Source organism: Bufo bufo, chromosome 4 (genome assembly GCF_905171765.1).
Source record: "Bufo bufo chromosome 4, aBufBuf1.1, whole genome shotgun sequence".
In the NCBI taxonomy this organism is placed as follows: Eukaryota; Metazoa; Chordata; class Amphibia; order Anura; family Bufonidae; genus Bufo; species Bufo bufo.
In genome coordinates, this window is record NC_053392.1 from 212,137,352 (window position 1) to 212,161,098 (window position 23,747).

General features: G+C 40.4%; 1 protein-coding gene across 1 annotated transcript in view; it reads right to left on the reverse strand.

Moving 5' to 3' along the window:
• Window positions 1–384: 384 nt before the first annotated feature.
• The window catches only part of ZMAT3 (zinc finger matrin-type 3), a 58,334-nt gene continuing 34,971 nt past the window's right edge, over window positions 385–23,747 (reverse strand). The window contains exons 2-6 of the mRNA XM_040428257.1: window positions 20,503–20,848; window positions 13,568–13,675; window positions 8,604–8,770; window positions 7,186–7,280; window positions 385–2,411 (exon numbers count right to left, since the gene is read on the reverse strand). Coding sequence (XP_040284191.1) covers window positions 2,203–2,411; window positions 7,186–7,280; window positions 8,604–8,770; window positions 13,568–13,675; window positions 20,503–20,775 — 852 coding nt within the window. The 5' untranslated portion in view covers window positions 20,776–20,848 and the 3' untranslated portion in view covers window positions 385–2,202. The remainder of the gene's footprint in view (window positions 2,412–7,185; window positions 7,281–8,603; window positions 8,771–13,567; window positions 13,676–20,502; window positions 20,849–23,747) is intronic.

A 23,747-nucleotide genomic window follows, 5' to 3' on the forward strand; every position in this document is an offset into this window, starting at 1 on the left:
TTTTGCGTATCCATGTTTTGCGGACCGCAAAATACATATGGCTATTAATCTGGTCCTGCTATTGTGGAAGTGTTTTGTGCCAGTGAGCTTGCAACTTTGAGTAAGATGATGTGGAGAAAGGTGAAATAAAGGGCGTCGTTTATCAAACTGGTGTAAAGTAGAACTGGCTCAGTTGCCCATAGCAACCAATCAGATTCCTCCTTTCATTTTTCAGAACTCCTTTGGAAAATAAAAGGAGGAATCTGATTGGTTGCTAAGGGCAACTAAACCAGTTCAACTTTAAAACCAGTTTGATAAATGACCCCCAAAGCCTCTATCTTACTACTTAAATAAAACACATTGGTCCGCAGTCGTAGTTTATCATTATATATTTCTGTACATTATAAAGAAAAATATCATCTCATCAACATACATGAACAGCAAAACTAGGCATCCTATAAATAAAGACACGGTACCGCACAGTAATAATGTGCGGTAAGTGCAAAAAAACAGGTACATGTCAAAATCCTTCATTCTCTAAGACCAAAGGTACTAAGCATACAAGTGATATGGTTATAAATCACTTGAGCCCGGTTTGTAAAGTAATTGAGCAAATGAAGCAGCATTATTTTGTTTCATTCGCGTCTCTGGGGGTCATTTATTAAGATGCTTACGCCAGTTTTTGATGAGAGTGTCCTGGGGCTTGGTTGGGCACTGGCCCCGGCAAATATACTAACATTTATTTACACCTGGAAAAAGGCGTAAAAGAGGAGTAAAAACGACTCCAGTCAGGGGCTGGAAAAGCTTTCATTACAGGAGCATGGACTGCCGGAGGTAGCCTGCGCCTCGTCATAAATTAGTCTCTTCGGGAAAGACGGTCTTTGATAAATGACCCCCACTGTGTGGTGAAAGAGCTGCCCTCAGCGAACTTGTGTCTCTTCTAATGTTATAGTTTAAGCCAAGAGACAGATGGGAAGATTCACCAGACTCTGCTATGGGTTAATACCTGATGTGGCATTACCTGACATGGATTTTAATGGGTTTTAGCAAGAATGAATAAGTGCAACAGCAGAGAGAAGGTTACAGTACAAGTAAGATATGAATTTCAGACATTATATAAAATAGGAATGTAATGACCAAAATAAGCAGTGGAATCACAAAAAATGGAAAAATACCCTCTCTTAACCTTACTGGCCAAAGTCCCACTAGATCTTATGTCAATTACAGTACCTAGAGCAGCAAAGGATTAAAAGTGCAAAGTGAAGGATATAAATTTATCAAGAGACACATAAAATACAGTTCATTGCACAGTAATTGATTAAATGCCCAACAGCAACAAACCATTAAGAGAAATCATCTATTAATGCTTGTTGGCAAACACAGTGATGAGTTCTGGAGCGTTCACCAGTAAAATACAACATACAAAAATGTTTTCGGAACCATGCTTAAAACTACATGCTGTACACGTCTGCACTGTTTCCGGTCTTCTCAGCACATGCAGACTTTTCCCCATCGAGCTGTTCTGTATTTTCCAAAATGGGATTCTTTGGCTACTAAGCACACAGTGTAAATGATTGTGTGCAGCGGCAAAAAGTACGCTTCAAAGTCATCAGTCACAATGTCCATAGTAGGGTCCCTACAACAGACACCCAGAGTACATTTCCTTGGTGTAAACGATCATTGCACTGCCTGAAGAATGTGATTCCATTATATGTCAAAGGGGTTTGTCGGCATCATTGGTATCCATGGTGGGATGGATCGGTCACAGTTTTGGTAGCCACAATACAGATGTAAGGAGCCTAAATCTCTCTAAAAGTAGCTGCATCCTTTCTGATCAGGCCATGACTATAGTCTGCAATTGTGAATACAGAAGGAATAGTTTCCACATTGAAACAAGGTCCACAAAGTGTTGTAACATCAAGTAACACCTTCAAGTGTCTTATTATGAGCAGCTCAAAAGCAATTTCCCAAGAACTGCAAATGCTCTGTAAGAAAACTGGCAGCCTTGGCGTACCTTCACAGAACACATATGACAGTGATGTTAAACTTCAGGGCAGAGAATTGTCTCAAATTAAACATGGTAACAATAGGTCTACTCTCCATCACTGGCAAAGTCAATTAGTATATGAAAGATGTTCAGAAGTGGTTAAACAGGAAAAATTAGTAGTAACAAAGAAATTAAAAGGAACAGCTTAGAAGCACCACTAGGTAGTGATTGTTTTCCTACATGTATCCCAAATTCTCCATCTCGCTACGGTAGCGTTGCTCGGAAACTTTGCTTTTGTGCTGCTTGGTCTCCAGATGTTGCCTGAACTCCAGCTCCTCACTGGCTCCAGCATTGCACATTGAGCAATAGAACTGTCCACTGGGGGTTACACACATAGCTAGGTCTCTAGGAATCCGTTGGCGGGACCGAGGATTAAAATATGGACCTAAGGGAAACAAAACAAGAAACCTTTTTATTTTGCATTAAAGTGTCATAAAACCAAAACAAATATGTGATTTCTGGAGTTAAAATTTGAAGTGACTTCCAGTAAAAAAAAACTCAATGCGCTCATACGCTTTTTTTTGCATGTCCTAGAACAAAGACTATTTGGATGGTTTGGTCTATTAACTTGATCCATCTCTTTAACTTTAATTACAGAAACCTTTATTTAGTGACACAAGACCTTGATACTCAATGGCCTAATCTGTGCCGCTCTTATGAGAGGTAGTTTTTCATGGTCTATCACGAATTTGAAGAACTCTGTCAAATTAGCTATTCTGGTTCATGTATTAAGATTGGTTCATCTGACATCATTTGCACCCTTCTTACATTACTCAGCATTGTTTCAATAAACATCTTTTGTGAGACTTTCATTACATTCATGTACGCGTCTCACAGAACCAAAAAAATTAAACGGGCAAAACAATGGTAAAATAAGCAAAGGGTTTAAGATATGCAAAGATGTAGAACACAATATATGTTCTCTGGACCCTTTAGGAAAACATTGGAGGGCTCTCTTATCAATGTACATGCACATCTACAAGATGGGTAATATTATGGACATCAAGGGTACAGGCAACATACATAAAGGCATACCACATAGATGCTACCATGGCAAGACTGGCCGGATCTACAATGTTACGCAGCATGCCATGGGTATAATTAGGAACAAGCAGATCAAGGGTAAGATTCTTGCCAAAAGAAACCAAAATGTGCGTGTGGCACATATCTGTCACCCCAAGAGCAGAGAGAACTTCCCACAGCTTGTCAAGGACAAAAAGCCATCCCTACCAAAAGAAGCTCACTTCTCCTGCACTTATGAAAAGGAATCCAAGATCCTTGAGCTGATTCCCATGACTTTATGGCATAATGTGTCATAAATAATATGTTCTTCCTTTCTAATGCTTCTCCGGTCCCTGCTGCTCCCCTCCCCCTGTCCTGGTTCAACATGGGTTTTCTGTGAAGGGTCCTCCAGAGCAGGAGATAGTCTTTGTAACTGTTCTCCACTCTGGCAAAGAAATGAGGTTTCTGAAACCGCCTCCCCTCTATTAGCTCATAATCTCCTAACAAGGTATATACAGTGACGAGCAAAAGGGTAACAATGTTTTGAACTTTTGACTTTCAGACTCCATATCTCACCATCCACTACAGCTTTGACCGTGAGACTGCCATAATTTTATAGGCAATCATGTTGGCTATCTCATACATAAACTGGATTTGCAACTATTTAGCATATAATTAGTTATGCAGATTCTTGTCATGTAACTGCATTGTTACCGTTTTGCTCCTAAAATTCTAAATTGTAATTTTTTGAATTTTGCAAATCCACCTTTGGCTTTCAACACTGCCTGGGCATGCTCTCGATCGGATTCAATCATGTCTCTACCAAAATCTGTTCCCAGGTCTCTACTACTAGTGATGAGCGGCAGGTGCCATATTTGATTTCGACGAAATTCGCAAATATTCGATAGAATATTCGTCGAAATCGAATATTCGTCATTATTCTAGTTATCGCGATTATTATGCGATTTAAATAATCGCGTATTGCGATTTTAACTTAAGGCTACTTTCCTATTGGTTTGATATCTAGAATTAGCGAATATGACGAATGTATTCGTCATATTCCTCAAAACGAAGATAACGAAGTATTCTACATCTTCGTTTTAGCTACCTATTCGTCAACTTCGCTAATTCTAGAAATCAAATAGGAAAGTTGACTATAGAGACAGCTAAGTTTAATTCGCTATGCGATTATATTACTTTGCTTTTTTAAAAAAAATCTGAATAGTTAAATAAATACTTGATTATTATAATGATTCTATTTATAAAAAAATAAAATAAAATAAGTAATATAATCAAATAGCGAATTAAACTTAGCTGTCTCTATAGTCAACTTTCCTATTTGATTGCTAGAATTAGCGAAGTTGACGAATATGGAGCTAAAACGAAGATGGAGAATACTTTGTTATCCTAGTTTTGAGGAATATGACGAATACATTCGTCATATTCGCTAATTCTACCAAGCCAACCATAGTAAACCAGGTCCAAGTTGAAATAACAATTCGATTAATTCAAGTTATAATAATCGAATTTCGATTTCAACTTAGCACTGCTATATTCCATATTAGGCTAGAATTAACGAATATGGAATATAGCAGTGCTAAGTTGAAATCGAAATTCGATTATTATAACTTGAATTAATCGAATTGCGATTTCAACGTAATTCTCAAATCCGACAGTACATTCTAGTATGGAGACGTTCCCATGGTGATGGGGACGCTCCATGAGCACGAAAGTCGTCAGAAGTGGCAACAGGCAATGACTGGAGCAGCCAGGAAGCCAGGAATCCTAAGGACAGGTAAGAACTACTTTTGGGAAGTGGGAAAGAAAAAAATATAACAATAAAAAAAATTTTAAAAACAAATATTCGAAATATCGAATTTATAGCACTATATTCAAAATATTCGCGAATTATCGAAGTGCCGATATTCGCGAAAAAAATTTGATATTCGCATATTCGCGCTCAACACTATCTACTACATGTTCCCAATGTTGGTGCATACTGGGTACGAATACAGCTTTTTCTTCAACTCTATCGACAAGTGTTCGATTGGGTTGAGGTCTGGGGACTGTGGGGGCCAATCCTGCACCTCTAATTCATTGTCATTGAACCATTTCTTCGCCAATCTGTATGCTTTGGGTTGTTGTCCTGCTGGAACACTATGTCGTCCTTTTCATACCCATAGTACTCGAGTTTATAAAGTAACTCATCTTGTAGGATACTCACATATAGCTCAACATCGAGACCACCATCGATCCTAGTCAAGTATTCAACGCCTTTGGCTGTGAAACAACCCCATATCATCAGGCTTCCTCCACCGAACTTGACAGTTCTTTCAATTTCTCGATGCATTAGCCCCCTTTTCCCTTGTTTCTTCCAGGATCATTTACACCCATCAGACCCCAGTCTATTGACTTTTGTCTCATCGCTCCAAATCGCCCGTTTACAATCTTCTACTGTCCAATGTTCGTAATTTTTTCAAACTCGAGCAGACGCTTCTTATGACGATATTGAAGTTACGCCTTCTTCACCTTTTTTCAGGCCACCATTCCAGACTTGTGTAATGTGCATTGCATGGTGCCTGCATGGACATCTGTGATCTCACTATTATGACGCATACAAGCCACCTCCACTGCCTTGTTTGTCGCACCAGAACTGATAGACCTTGTGATGTGCCGACTTGTTGACTCCGATATTTTGCTTGGAAGTCCACCTCTTTGCTTTGGAATGGATGGATGGACTTTATTTCATATTCTTCCAACTTTCATGGCACTCACATGATGCAATTAGAAAACTAGAGATACCGCTATTGATGAGCTGGATGATGTTGCTTCTCTTTTCTTGGGAAATCTTCTTCATGGCTGCTTCTGGATTCAAACCAGTGACCTTTCCTTTGGGAATCAACATGATAACACACTGAGCTATTAGGGAATGTGAGAACAGGTTGTAATTTGTGGTATACAAGAATAAAATGATTGTTCCACCACCAGGAGCAAAACAGTAACAATGCAGTTACATGACAAGAATCTGCATAACTAATCATATGCTAAATAGTGTCAAGTCCAATTTATGTATAAGATAGCCAAGATGATTGTCTATAAAATGATGGTAGTCTCACGTTCGAAGCTGTAGTGGATGGTGGAGATATGGAGCCTGAAAGTTCCCTTTTGCTCATCAGTGTAAAATTAGGTTTCCTAAACTACTCAGCCCCTTTAAGCAATATATTGTATACCCCTCATCTTGTTATGTTGAAGGCTGACTATATACAACTGAACCTGAAAGTCACGAGAAGAACACTCAGCTGTGTCTTCCTCTTTATTCCTTTGTCATCTGTATCCGCTCTCTTACATTATGCATATTTATTCAGGAGGAAAATATAATAGTAGAGCTGCAGCGACTAAAATAATGGCGCCACCAGTGTTCTAAAGACTCTTCACAACCACAACTTTGACAATTAAAAAACTAGCATTAATGTTAAAAGCGTCTGTCTCCTCAATTTATAAGTACATTTCTGAGCCAGGAAACAGCACTTTGGACCCCTGCTGTTTGTACATATACACTATATGGACTATAGGTTTTCATTGCATTTGGTTCCATCAATGCATTCAATATTCAACAATGGTGTAAAATAGATTAAAAAAACAATCAAGAAATAGCAGCCCGCCACATGGCACCAGCCATAGAATTAACAATAACTGTGATTAAGACCTGCTTCTGCAAACCTGGCATATATACAGTAAGCTTATTTTAATTAACCGAAAGCAACGTCGGGCCTCGGGTACTTCTATTATGGTAATGTAAGACAATGGTTATTTCCATTCATCAATGTCCACAGATCATTACAGTAAGGGAACAGATTGCAAAAGTAAAAACTTGCCTTCCCCAGCCAAGGGTCTTTGTGCATGGAATAAAGAAAGACCTGTTCCTGTGAAATTCTGATTGAAACAAGACTGGGGATTATATTTTATATACTGTATCAGGTAGATGCAGTTCATTTAAATTCAATTGAATTCTGTGAGATGTGCACCTCACTGTACGCTACGCATGTAACATGGCCCAGACAACCAGATCCGTCATCTGTTACCATGGTAACCACATCCCGCTATTCTATGAGGCCTATTCTATGAACCAGCCTGGACAAGTCTCCCTGATAGAATACCTGTATTATTCTGAAGAGAGCAGACACTTCTTCGGTTCGGCATCATTTTATGTTCATTACCTTCCTTCCGACTTCTCCTCTTGCATTCAGAGTCCCTGATTGTGACAAAATCATATTATATGCCATGGAGGTGAAATACATCAAGCGGATAATGTGATATTATATTCATTTATTATAGCAGCAGAAATTGGCAGAAATCAGAGGAAAATGTCAACAAACAGGCCTTCAGTGTTCATTAAAATGTGCAGTTTTCTTTACATCTTATTTATATGCTTACATACAATATAATTGCTTAAAAGTTTAGGACAAAAGGTTGAGGCTGCACTACTGAAAAATGTCATGGAGGACTGGAATCACCAAATCTAACAATGTTCCTGCACATACATAGATAACTGCCACTATGTAAGCCAGGCAAGATGCAGATTTGGGTGTATTTAAAGATTTGATACCACTGCTCACTGCTCTCATCTCAAACGTGGTCATCCAAATGTCTCAGTAGTGCAGCCTCGGGTAGCATCCTATAAATAGCCTACCATATTTCAGCATGGAAGTACAATATTAAAAATGTCCATAGATTGAATGTACATAGAAGGGGTAATCTAACCCCGTATTAAAAAAACATCGGATGATTGTGCCAACATTTCATCAGCCCCTTCTAAGTTTTTGTTCACCAGGCTCCAGCAAAGACTTGTGATACTAACATGTGACCACTGCAGCCAATCACTAGCACTAGTGGTGATGCGAGGTCAACACTGCGGCGGCTGGCTGGCTGCAGTGGTCACATGTAATGTCTACATGCCATCACTATAGCCGGTTGAACAGAGACTGGCATGGAGTCAGGGAAACCTCGGCACAGAAGCAGCAGGGGATTGGTATGGTGAGCAGTATTCCTTTTGCTATTTCACACTTGGATGGGAAAAAACTGTAATACCCTGGACTACTGTTAAAAAAAGTATGCCATGTGCACTATGAGCAACGTACAGACCAATGTAAGTATCCAGCGCCCACAAAAGCACCGCAGCTCTTTCAACAAGCTCATCAGAGGGGGTGTTGTGAGTCAGACGACAAACAGATCTGATATTGATGGCATATCCTAAGGGCTAGAGTCGCTAGACCATCAATTTTAAAAGGCTGGATAGCCACTTTGATCACTAATGTAATGTGCCACCTAGTCTGCAGACAATCTGAAACCACCAGTGGAAAGGAAGATCCAGCACTGTTCTGCCACAAGAGAAGCCGCAGTGTTCCTCTCATCGACCATCAGAGGTGTATGACCATCTTAGCTGGTAGGGATATATGCTAGTTGGTTTATGCTACTCTATTCTTCGACAAAAACATTTTTTTCTCCTCCATGAAGTAACAAGATTGAAGAAAATGAGCTTCTTTAGCTTCTATGGGATGTTATATTTTATACTTACATGAAAGTATTAGCTGGTGTCTCAGCCAGACGCAATCTCTTGGCATGGTTCTTTCCTTGGTAGTGTGCTTGAGCAACCACTGGAGAGCTGAATGAAGCATCACATAGTTTGCAATAGTCATTCTCGGTAGCAAGAATCACCCGCCCCCCACTTTTCGGGACTGTCACCTGAATAAATTAAACGCATAACTTTTATTTTTGAGCTAAATTACATCATGTTCTAATATTTAACATTAACTGATAATTACTAAATCCAGGGATTTTTTTTAAATAGGTTAAAAATAAAAAAGAAGCTTTACTCATCTCACGGATACTCCTCTGCTGCTGCTGCTCTTTTCTGACGCTGCTCTGGTCCCCACTGCCTCCACTTCCTGGTCTTGACCCAAGACACATGAGATGGCTTGGACTGCTTGCTCAGCCAACGGCCAACTGAGGCAGGTCGCCGCTAAGTCCAGTGGTGGGCTGTGGGCAGTTCAAGCCACTTCCTGTGTGCCACCAGAGACCAATAAGTGGAGAGAAGAACAGACCAGAGCAACAGCAGAACCACAATGGTGGGGGATCGGCAAGGTGAGCAACGTTTGTTTGTTTGTTTGTTTGTTTGTTTTCAACCACTCTGCCCCTTTTTTTTAAACAAACAAATCATAATTCCCCTGGAAGTTCCCATTAAAAATGTTCAATATCATATCTCATTTTTGTAATTCAATCCACTGAAAACATTCAACAGGTTCTTATAATTACAATGATGCACTGTTGATATTCAGGAGACGTTTTAATGTAATCTGTTACCGGCATAAAACAAGTTAAATTAGAACACCTGCAGGATATAATAAAGAAGCTAAATTAGTGACACCAACTAAATAGCAACCAAAGGTGACCATAGACATTACAAAGCTGCCGGCTGAGAATAGTTCTACCGGCAGTTATGACCCCCAATCTTCCCATAAACATGCATGTTCAGCCAGGCAGAATGTGCACGTTCTTCCAATAGAGAAGTAAAGGGCAGCAAGTAATGTACACCCGAGGCGTCATTTATCTGAAGGGGGGTAGCTGAAAAATTCCAGAACGGATGCCATCATGCACAATATAACACATGGCACCTTAAGGACCTGTGAAAAAAACGACGTATTCACACTTCTGGACACTGCATCCCCCAATCCCAATGACAGCTTCTTGGCATTCTGTTTAGTGGATATCTTGCAGCCTCCAAATTTATTATGGCATCATACAGATTCCCTCATTTAGAAAGGTCTTTCCTTTTGATAGCCTTTATTAATAATAGAATATGTTGAAATGTTGCTTTTTCTAATTTAGATACTCAAAATTGAGCCACATAATTTGCTATGTAAATACAGACCATATTAGATAAGCCAATGACAGATACATCCACTAGATGTCAGATATAATAAAATGGATGATCACGGGCCATAGAACAAGGACTGAAGTTGTCTGATCCTCAAAATAAGATATTTAGGACAGGTTTTTGTTACGTATATCCTACTAAAAGGTGCTATCCAGGGCAGCAGGGACAATATAAAAATGTACCCTGTATTCCTGAGTCTGTCAATCAGGGAATATTCCAAGTAAAACTGCTTGAACATAAATGCAGTGAAATGTGATGTCTGGAGTGAATATATAGCAGCACAGAGCAGCCTAAATATGCAGAATGATTTCCTTCTGGCACAGAACTAAATGCTAGACGCCCTCTAGTGGACACTGCTGGAGCCAGCTCTATGCATTTGCCTCCTCTAGGAGAAGTAAATCATCTCTACAGAATTCTAGAAATTTAGCATCCATTTATAAAGAAAAACGATATAAAAGTGGAGCTGTACATTAATATGTACAAATAAAAGCAACCTGTAGTGCATACTGTAGCACAAAAAAGAGGCTGCAGTATATATTCAGTTCAGAACAAATACACTGTATATTGCTCATTCTTTGTAGTGACTAGGGTTGTCACGATACCAAAATTTAGATTTGATTTTGATACCATAAAAAAGTATTGCAGTACTCGATACCATTCGAAAAAAATAAAACACAAAAAAAGCCGCGTGCATTCCGCATTTTATAGAACATCCGGCCCATAATAGAACAGTCCTATCCTATTTTTTGGGGGGGACAAGGTGACAAACAAATGGTGAATCGCTCAGTTTTTACTTTTTTTTTTTTTCTGTTACGGCATTCACCGCATAGGAGATTTTTTTTATATTTTAATAGTTTGAAATTTTTGAACGTGGCAATATGTAATATGTTTATTTATTTATTGTTCATATATTTTATATGTAAAATTGGGAAAGGGGGTGATTTATATTTAATATTTTGGTGGGGGTTTTTTTTACTTTTTTTTTTTTTACTTTTTATTTAATAACTATTCCCCCCCTTAGGGGTTAGAACCTGGGATCTTTTAATTCCTTGTCCTATAAACTCTAATACAGATCTATTAGGGTGTATAGGATCTTACACTCTCCCTGCTGCTGCAGCAGGGAGCTTGCAATGGCAGTCAGGGCTTCAGTAGCGTCCTGGCTGCCATGGTAACCAATCGGAGCCCCGCGATTACACTGCTGGGGCTCCGATCGGAACTGCCACTGCACCATCAATGAAGAGGGGGAGGGGACCCTGTGGCCACTGCCACCAATGATTTAATACTGGGGTGGGGAGGACGCTCTGTGCCACCAATGTTTTTAATACTGGGGGGGAGGGAGCACTCCGCCACCAATGTAGATAACTAACGTTTAATACAAATACAGGAGGCGGGTGCCGGCAGCAGAATCAGACAGCTGGCACCCGACGATCAGCTCCCTGACATAGAGGTCGGGTGCCGGCTATGTGATTCTGCAGCCGGCACCTGCCTCCTGTATTTGTATTAATGGTTTAGTTATCTTCATTGGTGGTGCAGTGGCCACAGCCCCTCCCCTCCTCCGCCCCTCTCTTCTCTCATTGGTGGCAGTGGCAGCAGTGGCAGGGGAGGAGGGGAGAGACTGCTTCCTTCTCCACTGTGCTGCTGAGGGAACATGGGGCGCGCTGAGAGCAGCGCATGCAATGTTATGTGGAACTAGGCTGCGTAGTAGCGCAGCCTAGTATAGGTAAAAAGCAAATCCCTGTATCGAATACAACAGTATCGATTGGGTATCGATAATTCGAAACCGGTGCAACCCTAGTACTGACAGAATAGGAAAGCACGGCAGGATACACTTTCTTATACAGAAAAAAATTATATTTAATAATAATAATACCATTATTTACCTGCCTGGCTGGTACCAAAAAGACATTCTGCAATCCGTCTGGCCCATAGGAGCCTTTGGACCCTTTGAGAGTATGAGCTGGGATTATTTCCTGACAAGAACTGACAAGATACAGGTTATGTCCAGTTCACACTTCAGTTATTTGGTCAGTTATTTCCATCAGTTGTTGTGAGCTAAAACCAGTAGTGAAACCTACTCAGAGATGAGGTATAATGGAAAAATCTGCACCTAGTTTTGGCTCGCACTAACTGATGGCAATAATTGATGAAATAACTGAAGTGTGAACAAAGCCTTAGGCTGGGTTCACCTGGGCGAGATTTCCACGCGGGTGCAATGCGTGAGGTGAACGCATTGCACCCGCACTGAATCCGAACCCATTCATTTCTATGGGGCTGTGCACATGAGCGGTGATTTTCACGCATCACTTGTTCGTTGCGTGAAAATCGCAGCATGCTCTATATTGTGCGTTTTACACGCAACGCAGGCCCCATAGAAGTGAATAGGGCTGCGTGAAAATCGCAAGCAAGTGCGGATGCGGTGCGATTTTTACGCACGGTTGCTAGGAGACGATGGGGATGGGAACCCGATCATTATTATTTTCCCTTATAACATGGTTATAAGGGAAAATAATAGCATTCTGAATACAGAATTCTAAGTAAAATAGGGCTGGAGGGGTTAAAAAAATAATAATAATAATTTAACTCACCTTAATCCACTTGTCCGCGCAGCCGGCATCTCTTCTGTCTTCATCTGTGAGGTAAAGGACCTGTGATGACATCACTGCTCTCATCACATGGTCCGTCGCATGATCAATCACCATGTAGATGGATCATGTGACGGACCATGTGATGAGTGCAGTGACGTCAGTCACGTCACCACAGGTCGTTTACCTCACAGATGAAGACAGAAGAGATGCCGGCTGCGTGAACAAGTGGATTAAGGTGAGTTAAAAAAATAAAATAAAATTTTAACCCCTCCAGCCCTATTTTACTTAGCAGTCTGTATTCAGAATGCTATTATTTTCCCTTATAACCATGGTATAAGGGAAAAAATTACGATCTACACAACACCTAACCCAAACCTGAACTTCAGTGAAGAAGTTCGGGTCTGGGTAGCACATTAATTTTTTTATCACGCGCGTGCAAAACACACCCGGGACGCATCTTGAACAAATCCGTCATGCCCGTGTGAACCCAGCCTTACCTGTCCAGAAAACTGCACACCCACTGCCAGACTTGGCTGTAGCTGCCCAATTCAGCAAGAGTCTTCAAATTTACCCTGCAACAACCCTATAACTACAGGCACCCTGACTACAGCAAAATATCTGCTCCAGTAAGGGTGATCCCACCCAGGCCCCTAACTAGTTAACCCTGAGCACTCCCTTATGGTATGGAATCCTATCCTGCGCTTACCAGGGAGCTGCTAGCAGGTGGTCGGTCTGATTGAGTAGTTGTGCTAGCCAGGCTTAAAAGAAGAGCGGTCAAAACGTCAAAGCCAAACCAGTATCCAGCAGAAACAAGCCAAGTTACAACCAAGAGAGACAAAGGGTGGCAAGCAAGCAGAAGACAAAAAGTAAATGGGTAAACAAGATGGGTCAAAAATACAAGTTAGGTCAGTTAGGGAGAGGTTACATCCTATAAAGGGGTCATCCATCAAGGGCAAATTAATAAGTAATGGTATTTGAAATCATTTCCTGCAAGAAGATATTAGTTGACCAAAAACTTACATTTGGTGAAGATGATCCAGGTGATACTGTATGTAAAGTGTGTCTTGATGACGGCGGACAACTACTTGATGCACAGTAATTCCGTAACTTCTTGCTGTGGTTTTTGCCCTAAAATACAAGATTTCTAAAAAAAATTACTAAAAAAAAAGGTTTCTGCTTTCATTTCCAACTGAAAAGTGCAATATGACATCACTCTAGGTATCTCCACCGTATATGCACTGGATTTCATGCATGGTGAGAAGACAATTGGAGAGAATTTTCCACACACAAACAATATGTTTCTTCTTTTCTCTGCTGATCTCAGCCTGGAATCAAGCCATCACATTTATGTTGTAGGCATACTGAACCCCACTGGGTCCCATCTCAAGTTGAAAGGTCGATGTGCAGCCTGAAATTTGGCTATAGCAGCACAAGAGGAAGCATATCACTACTGTATCTAATAAAAAACATGTTTTTCCTGTAGGCATGGTCACATTTTCTTGTAGAAGCAGTTCTAAAAATAAACTGCATAAAAAAAAAAACTCTAAAAAGCTTTTCTGCTGCAGTTTTTATAGCAAAGCACATTAACATATACTGCTAGTGGTGGTTGTGGTAAAACTACACTACACATAGTTTTACACCAGTTCTGTCCGGTGTTTCTAAAAGAAGCAGTTCTAAAACACAACTCTGTATAGTATGGAAAAAACAAGCCAAGACCAAATAGAAACTGCAAGGTTAGGGCGTGCTTCTCTGTGCTTTTTAACTGGATTGTGGGAATAGGTTTTTCTACCATACAATTTGCTACAATACATCTAGCTGCTGAACTAAATACAGAACTATAAAAAAAAATCAGTAGAACAGAAAAAAATAAAGTTGTAACTCATATGTATTTATGACCCTTTTTATTCTTAGAGTCAGTTTATATATGAAGACTGTTATAATTAGGGATGAGCGAATCGAGCTTCAGATCCTAAATCCAAAGTCGCTTCGCCCAAAACTTCGGTTTAATGCTGTACGGGGATCCGTCTCCGTACAGCATTAAAATGTATGGCCGCTGACGAGGTGAAGTCAGTTATTCCCAAAGTTTCGCGAGACTTCAGTGAATAACTTCAGTATTTGATTTTTAAACTGGAAAACCATTTTAAAACTTGGATCCAAACTCAGCTTCGGTTCTAAGTTTTAAAATGGTTTTCCAGGTTAAAAAATCAAATACAGAAGTTATTCATGCAAGACTTTGGGAATAACTGACTTCGCCTCGTCGGAGGCCATACATTTTAATGCTGTACGGAGATGGATCGCCATACAGCATTAAACCGAAGTTTTGAGCAAAGTGACTTCAGATCTAGGATCGGAAGCTTGTGTCACTGATCTCTAGTTACAATAAGAGGAAATCTCCCATAAATCACACAGCTTATGAAAATATATCATGCTCTAAAACTGCCAAAACCACAGAGGTAAATGATGTGACATATATGATGATAAATTCTTATTCAATAGCATGGCACATCTGGCCGCTGTAGAAAACAATGAGCAGTGTAGAAGGGATGTGCAGGTTAGAAACCTATCCCTTACCCAAGGGTTAGGAAATAAATATCTGATCATTGGGGGTCTGACTTCCAGGACCCGGACTGATCACAAAAATGGGGGTCCCGTGCCCCCATATGAATAGAGCAGCAGACTGCAAGTGTCTGCTGCTATTCATTTTCTATGGCACTGCGAGAGATGGCCAGGTACGGTGAATAAGGCATACGTTTTTAACCTGTCACCACAAAATTCCGTGCAATCTGCAGGCAGCATGTTATAGAGCAGGAAGAGCTGAGCAGAATGATATAGAGTTGTGAAAACTTGTAATTTCTACATTTAAATCTCTGCTTTTTCTGACTTCAGTTGTACACAGGGAAGGTCTTATAAGTGATTGATAGCATTCCCTGTGTAAGTGTGCGTAAAGAGCTGTTACTGACAGCTGTACACAGGAGCGGTCTTAAAGGGGTTGTCCAAGCTTTAACAATAATGATCTATCCTCAGGATAGGTCATCAATATCAGATCAGTGGGGGTCTGACACCCACATTGATCAGCTGTATGAAGAGACGGCACGTGCAGTGTGCAAGTGCCATCTCCCATCTCTCTTCCTGCTGCTGCTATGTCTATGGCAAAGCAGCAGTGAACAGTAAGAGAGAAGGGAGACGCTACATGCACACTGCGCACGCCGTCCCCTCATACAGCTGATCGGCGGGGGCGCCGGATGTTGGACCCCCACCGATATGATATTGATGACCTATTCTGAGGATAGGTCATCAATATTAAAAGTCTGGACAACCCCTTTAACCCTTTCAATGCCAAGGGTGTTTGGATATTATGCATCTCTGGTAGCCAGGACAATGGCTTTGACATGGTTAAATAAAACCTAAATTACAAAATAAAGAAATCATACTCTTCCTCTCCCCCCCCCCCCCCTTCCCCCCATAGCCATATATTTTCTGAAAGTAGACACTTGGCACATTATCAAAATGCTACTCCGCACTTTATACACAGGGACACCTTTGCATCAAATTAAAATTTTTCATAAAAATGATAGTAGTGGGTAAAAGTAATAAATGTGCCCATACTGTTTATAAAGTTATAACAAAAAAGGGGTTTTTCCAGGATTTTAATATTGATCCTCAGGATAGGTCATCATACCCTTTTCTTCACTGTTTACCTTCTTGCCGTCGACATTGCAGCGGTGAGCACCTTAATGCAAACAATAATTGACAAAATTTAGACAAAAATTCAAATTGCAAAGAACTAACATGCACACTCTAGCAGAGGATTCATGCAAATAAAATATAGTCTGCAAATAACTGTAAGATTTGAGGAGTTCATACATACCACACATGTATACATTCAATGCTGCATGTGTTAAAGAAATGCAAAAACCACAGGAATGCACCAAACCATTTTTGCATACAGTACGGTATATCATTTCCATCCCTCTATACAAACTGTAATCCTAACTAACAATAGTAAATCCTTAAACCTAAAATAATGCATTAACTGTGGCCAGTTTTAGACAGGTATAACATGGGTGCTTTATTACCATATAACACCTGAACCTCCTGCAGTTCATCAGAAAATGAGTTTGATCTGATGAACTGCGGGAGGTCTGGATATTACATCCATAAAAACCCTGAACTACACCAGTCTGAAAAGTGTCTAAATACTGTTGTTTAATAAGAAATCTATGGTTATTAAAAATGATTGTTTATTGTGAAAGTAAATGTGCGAAAATCCATTTTCTGACTGATGAATTTTTTTTCCATCTGTCAGAAATATATTAGATATTTCTCTCTAGTAGTCCTTATCGCTGTTACTGCAGCATTTAATGGGTATTGCTAGAGAAGCAGTCTGTATATGTTACTCTATAGATCGAGTATGGACAGGATAGGGACAGTGTAATATGTAAACTTTATTTATGTTTGTGGTGTGTTTGGTGCAACTAATTTGGCACCATGATCCAAATGCTAGTAAATGTCTGGGTCATAACGTCAATAAACACTCTAATTAGGCACAGAGGAGTTATTAGATGAGCAAGCACTCATCTTCACACTCCTTTTATGGAACCCCCAACCACATACAACAATCAGAGAGAAAGTATGCTTTATGATTGATTGGTGAAGGGGATTGATAACATGTACAGAATTCCATGTTATCCTTCCCCTGAGGAGAAATACAGGCAGATACTTATCCATCATGTAGTGCCACCAGAGAGGCATCTGATTGCCTCCAAATTTATTCTGCAGCAGGGTAGATACCCGAAGCATACAGCCAATGTTATTAAGAAATATCTTCAGAAAAAAGAGCAACAAGGAGTTCTGGAAGTGATATGGCCCCACAGAGACCTGATCTCAACATAATGGATTATGTCTGGGATTACATGAAGAGAAGGAAGGATCTGAGTAAGCCTTCATCCACAGAAGATCTATGGTTAGTTCTGCAAGATGTTTGGAACAACTTCCCTGTAGAGTGTTTTCAAAAACAAGTGTACCTAGAAGAAATGTTGCTGTTTTGGAGGCAAAAATTGGTCACATGAAGTATTGATTTGATGTAGATTTCTCTTTTGTTCATTCACTTCGCATGAAAAATAAACTATTAACACTTCTATTTTTGAAAGCATTCTTACTTAACAACATTTTTCCACATCTGTAAATGTATAAATTGCAAGTTTTGCTAAATTGTTTCCCACAAAACTATATAACAACCTGCTCAGCTCTTTCTGTTCTATAACATGCTGACTGAAATGCATTCTGTGGATACAGGTCCACTAACTTTAACATAAATTTCCATCAAGATTTGATGTAAGTTAACTGAAGATTAAAAATAACAAATAAATAAAAAAAATAAGTAATATGCAAGGGAATCTGTCACTAGCAACCTTCCTATCAAACTGTTTGCATATACACATAGCTGTGGTTCAGGGCAAGGGCTTTTTTGCTTACATTCTTACACTGCTAGGCTGAGGCTTCCGCCTAGCAGTGTTCCTGGTAACATCATCAACACTAATGGGCAGGCTTTAGCGCTGCCCTAGACTGTAAAACATGAAATGCTCTGATGCTCATCTCAGAGGGGCTGCCTGGGTGAAAAAGGGGATATGTCCGGGTTCAGAGCCAGCTTAAACCAGGGTAAGGAGCAGGAAGAGGTTCCTGTGTCTAAAGTGAGCCCTGAGCATTTCTCTTTTGGAAAATTTGGCAATGTTTACCCTGAATTCTCAGTAAATATATAATATATTGTTAATCCCTTAGTGACCACCAATACGCCTTTTTACGGTGGTCACTAAGGAGCCTTAGCCTGGCCCACCCCCTTTTTAGAGAGCCAGAGCTTGATTCTCCCATGAGAGTCGTGCTCCTGCTCTAACAGCCCAGACCAGCAAAAGCGCTGATCCAGGCCATGTAACCCATTACATGCCACAGGCAATAGCGCCTGTGGCAAGTATGCAGTTACAGAGGGAGCGGAATCCTTCTGTCTCCTATTGGCACCCTGCAAATTAGATCACGCGGTGCTAATGTCACTGAACGTAGGCCAGGGCCTAGTGAATGCCCGAGGCCTGCCTCCAGCATTTCCCAGCAGGCTGCGCTCTTTGTTTTTTGGCCAGCAAAAAAGCAGAATAAAAAGCATTAAGTATCCCAAAATGATGCCAATGAAAACTACAAGGCGTCCTGCAAAAAGCAAGAGCTTCGTAGAAAGAAAACAAAAAAAGTTATGGGTCTTGGGATGTGGCGATGCAAAAACATTATTTTTTTTAAAATATTTTTTTTATTTCGCAAACATAGTAAAATGTAAACAAAAACTATCTGTATTTGGTATTGCTTTATTTGTACTAACCCAGAGAATAAAGTTACCGTGTTATTTATGCCAAAAAATGAACGCCACAAAATTTACAGTATAAAAACAGTATTGCTGTTTTTTTCCTATTCACCTTCCAGAAAGAGTACATAAAAGTTAATCAGTAAGTTATGTGTACCTGAAAATGGCATGATTAAAAACTACAACTTGTCATGCAAAGTTATAGCTTGTGGAAGGCGACAATGAAAAAAAATAAAAAAAAATAAAATCACTAGGTCAGTAAGTCCAAAAACAGGCTGGTCATTAAGGGGTTAAAATATTTTGCTATTTTTTTAAATAACTGGTCAACCAATTCCTGACCTCAGACCCATTTTACATCTCTTAGATCACTGTGGAAGGGGGGGGGGGACCAAATGTGAGCCAATCCTTTCCCCCCCAGCCTTCGTGCCCTACCAGCTCTCCACGGTTCTGAAATATGCTGCTGAAGAGGCACAAATGGACTGCCAGTGTGTCCATATATTGTTCTACATGCAGAGACATTTTTAACAAACTCTGCATATTAAAAATACAGAAAGATGCCTATATATGTCTAAATACTCACCAGATGATGCCACTGTAGCTCAGAAGGAATTATTTTTCAATATTATTATCAGTTCTGTGCAGTTCAGTTGTTTTTATGTTGCCAGGGCTCACTGTTGGCTGGATTACCAATGTAAAGGACTACAATTCAAGGATTCCTCTTTCCTCTCATACACATTGCTTTTATTTACAACTGCCAGCATGCTTTTTTTAATTTGTAAGACAGTGTTGTAATTACTCTCTGTCTGCTTTATAATTATGTTCCTCATTGACTACATTATTTGCTGCTCAGCATGTAAAACACAATCCAGAAACATGATTCCTTCAAAGACATGGAGGAAGGGGGAGAACTAGGGAGCAGTGATGTGTGACATCTCTTAATACCAGGAGGGTGAGAGGGGACATAACTATGTGCAGAGCATGAGACATCACAAAGGAAGGAGACAAACACCAGAATCATGATCATGCTGTATGTGAGAGTGGCTTACACAGGCATCTCACTTACAGGCAATGTATTAGTAAAGCTGGCCATAAACTAGAGATCTTGGACAGCCAAAAGAGTTTAATTTTAAAGGAGATGGACAATTTTTTTGTGATGGCCTATCTTCAGCCCTGTTAGACCATCACTCGCTGATTGTGTGTGTGTTGAGGGGGGGGGGGGGTCCGACACTCTGGCCGATCAGCTATTCAGCTCCAGCAATGGAGGAAGACTGTTTACTATGTAGTGGACTGAGCATTTCACTACAGTGCCGCTACGATTGTATGTCACCTTGGACCTCCTTAGTTTCAGATCAGTAATTTATATCTCTAAACTCACCCTCGTCCCTTGCTGTGCACCCACAAACTGGCCATATAATACATTAAGTAGACTTCTCAGATCTCTCTATGCATTACACAGCCAATTTTTGGGAGCACAGTGGGGGAACAGGGGTGAGTAGAGAGATATAAATTACTGATTTAAACAAAGTACCAGCAATACTATTCATAGAGTACTTTAGGTAACAGGTCTGGGGTGAAGAGTCCCAGAATAAAGCAACACCAGCCTCAGCTTGCTTACCTGATAGTGTGCCTGAGCTTGCTGTGCAGAATTTAAAGTGACATTACACAGCTTACAAGAAAGTGGTTTACATAGGTCTTCCAAGGACGGATCTTGCTCCCCAACTTCATCCTGTGTGACTTCCAAAGTCGGAGGTGTAATGGCATGGACCAGTCTACTGTCTGAATGAGCCTGCACAGGCAGTACTATTTGCTTCTTGCCCATTCCTATGGCGGATGGAAAAGCAGATGACTCTGGTTGCGATGGCGGCCTAGCATGTTGTAACACAATCATTTGCCCCTCTGTTATGCAAAAGTTAGTACTAAATGAAGAATGAAGTTCCTTTGCCAGCAGCAGTGAAGATTACCTGAAGGAAGAACAGAACCAATATAACAGTTAAACATAAAGCACATATCCAGATATTTTAAAACATTACATTTTCTTTTTTAAAGCGGTTTTAAAGAAGCTGTTTCCTGATAGGTATATTGACTTATGTTGTAAAATGGGAAGCTAGCTCCTCCTTTACTGCACCATCAGAAGGACAGGAGGAAGAGGTTTTTGAGACTGACTGCCGAACGAGGAAAAAATCTAGCAAAAAAAGGAACCTCTAAGTGACCAGATGACAAATCAGAACCATAAGAGGTAATAGGGCTGATGATACCAGCGAATTTGTGTCCCTGAAACAGAAGAGAGGAATTCTATTAAAGGGGCTTTCCGGCATTTTAATATTGGTGACCTATCCTTAGGATAGATCATCATTATTAGATCTGCGGGGGTCTGACACTGGGCATTACCGCCGATCAGCTGATTGAAGAGAAGACAGCTCTCCGTGCAAGCGCAGCCCTTCCCTTCATTGTTTACCTGCTCACGATCAATATTGCAATGGTGAACAGATGCAGCTACACGCTGTCCCATTCACGATCAATAAGAACGAGCCATCCCATTGAAGTGAATGGGATGGCTTGTAATTACACCCGCTCACTGCTGCGATGTCGACGGCGAGCAGGCAAACAGTGAAGGGAAAGCTGCGCTAGCAGGGAGCGCTGTATTCTCTTCAACCAGCTGATCGGCGAATATGCCAGTTATCAGATCCCCACCGATCTGATATTGATTATCTATTCTAAATGTTGTCACAGTGACGTATAAAAAGTTGCAAATACAGGGTTTCTAACTTTTTTTCGAATGATAAATGGATAAATTTCCCCCAAAGTTTAAAAATGGTCGGCTGACTGCATACACTGACGCCCCCAAATACTGTTTTCTAAACTGCTCAATTTTAACCCTAGTACAGAGGCGTTTCAGAAGAAGTCATACTGCTGAAAACAGACCAGGCCCACATGCCTGGAAGACCCCTACCACGAAAAGAAGACCACAGAAGACTGTGCCCACTTTCAGCTTCATTGTTAACCCCTGTGACACCTTCCTCTTCACATATTGTGACAGACTAGGGGAAGATAATGATAAGAGAATGACATAATACTGGAATTCTGACCAGTCAAAAATGACAGAATAGAAATGTGGTTAATTTGCAAATGTCTTCTGTTCCCAGCCTCCAGGCAGCGACCTGGCTAATTAGCTTCGCAGTTGCCATGGTTACACCAAGAGTGCCTACAGACATTCAGTGTAATCTGCTGCCTTCTGTGGACCACCTATTTTAGCCCATAATTTACATATGTACAGAGCTTTTACTTTAGTGACCACTAATCAAAATGCAGAGAGAGGCCTTGATTTGTTAATCTTTTTCAAGTTGTCACAAATTCTATATATCCAGCTTGATCCCTGAGAACACTGGTACTACTACTAAGCTTCATAGCATTTGTACTCAGACTCTTCAGGGGAAATACTGCCTAGTGATGCAGCAAAGTGGACAGATCTGACTACATACATATATTCAGGACTCTGGGAAAGCCGGGTGGCACTCAATATGCCTGCCATTTTTGGTCCAAGGGGCAGGCTTTCATAGGGTTCTGATATGGAGGAGACTTATGGAACCAGGCAATGCTCCTCTGGAATTCTGGGAAGAAAGGGATGCAAATGAGCTCTTAACAAACTCTGCCACTAATGCCATCAGATGTAAGGCAGCTATTCTATAAGTCAAAGTTTGATCTTTTAAACAGACCTTGAGACATGACTTGGATAATAATTAAGCCAGCATCTCATCTGGAAACAGCTGTTTTGGGGTAATTACCCCTTATCAGTGCAGAGCAGAGAGTACTGGCTTAACTGGGTGAGAGGCATAGGTTAGTATTCAGGGGATACTATATCTTCTTATGAGTAGCACATAAACAGAGTGTGGAGTCTTATAGGTCAGGCAATGCTCTTGTGGAATTATTATCCAAGTTATGTCTCAAGGCCTGTTTAAATGGTCAAACATTGACTTATAAGATAACTCCCTTGCATCTGGTGGTATTAGACGCAGCACTTGCTATGAGCTCATTTGCATACCCTTTTCCCAGATTTCAGAGAGCATTGCCTGAACTATAAAACTTCTCACTGTGTGATTTGCTTCCCATAGCACTACATAACTAAGCAAATAGGGGATTCACCTTACAATTTATATACAACACTAATCTATAGAAAACCCTGATTAATTGAGCAGATATATTTCATAACGTATTTTGTACTGATCCACAATTATAATAAGTTTCACCGCTCAGAGCTGCATTCACAGTTCTGCTGGCCTGAGAACTGAAATAGCTCTGAATAACTTCTGGTTCAATGTCTGGTGTCTTGTATTCTAGGAAGTGCATTGTTTACACTAGACACTTCACATGCTTGGTGGCTGTTTCCAACAATAACTAGAAGAAATAAGAATGTAGGTCTGGCCTATAATACAATCTGTACCTCATGATCAGCACATCCTTCTTATGATGTACACTACTCACAAAAAGTTAGGGATATTTGGCTTTCAGGTGAAATTTATGGAAAACATAGAAAGTTCACGCTACAGTGATATTATATCATGAAAGTAGGGAATTTAAGTAGAAGCAGCAATAGTGATTTACTCATCTCAAATAATTTATTGAAACAAAAGCCAACAACAGTGGTCGGTATACCCCCACAAAAAATGTAAATGTCTCAAAAACCTGTCATCTGGCCTTGAGCATCAATTACAGCTTGACAACGATGTACCATGCTGTTCACAAGTCGACTCTGCTCAGGCATGGCATCCCACTCTTCTTGAAGGCCGGCCCTCAGGTAATTGAGGTTCTATGGTACAGAGTTACGAGCCTCTACATGACGACTCAGCTGATCGCATAGGTTTT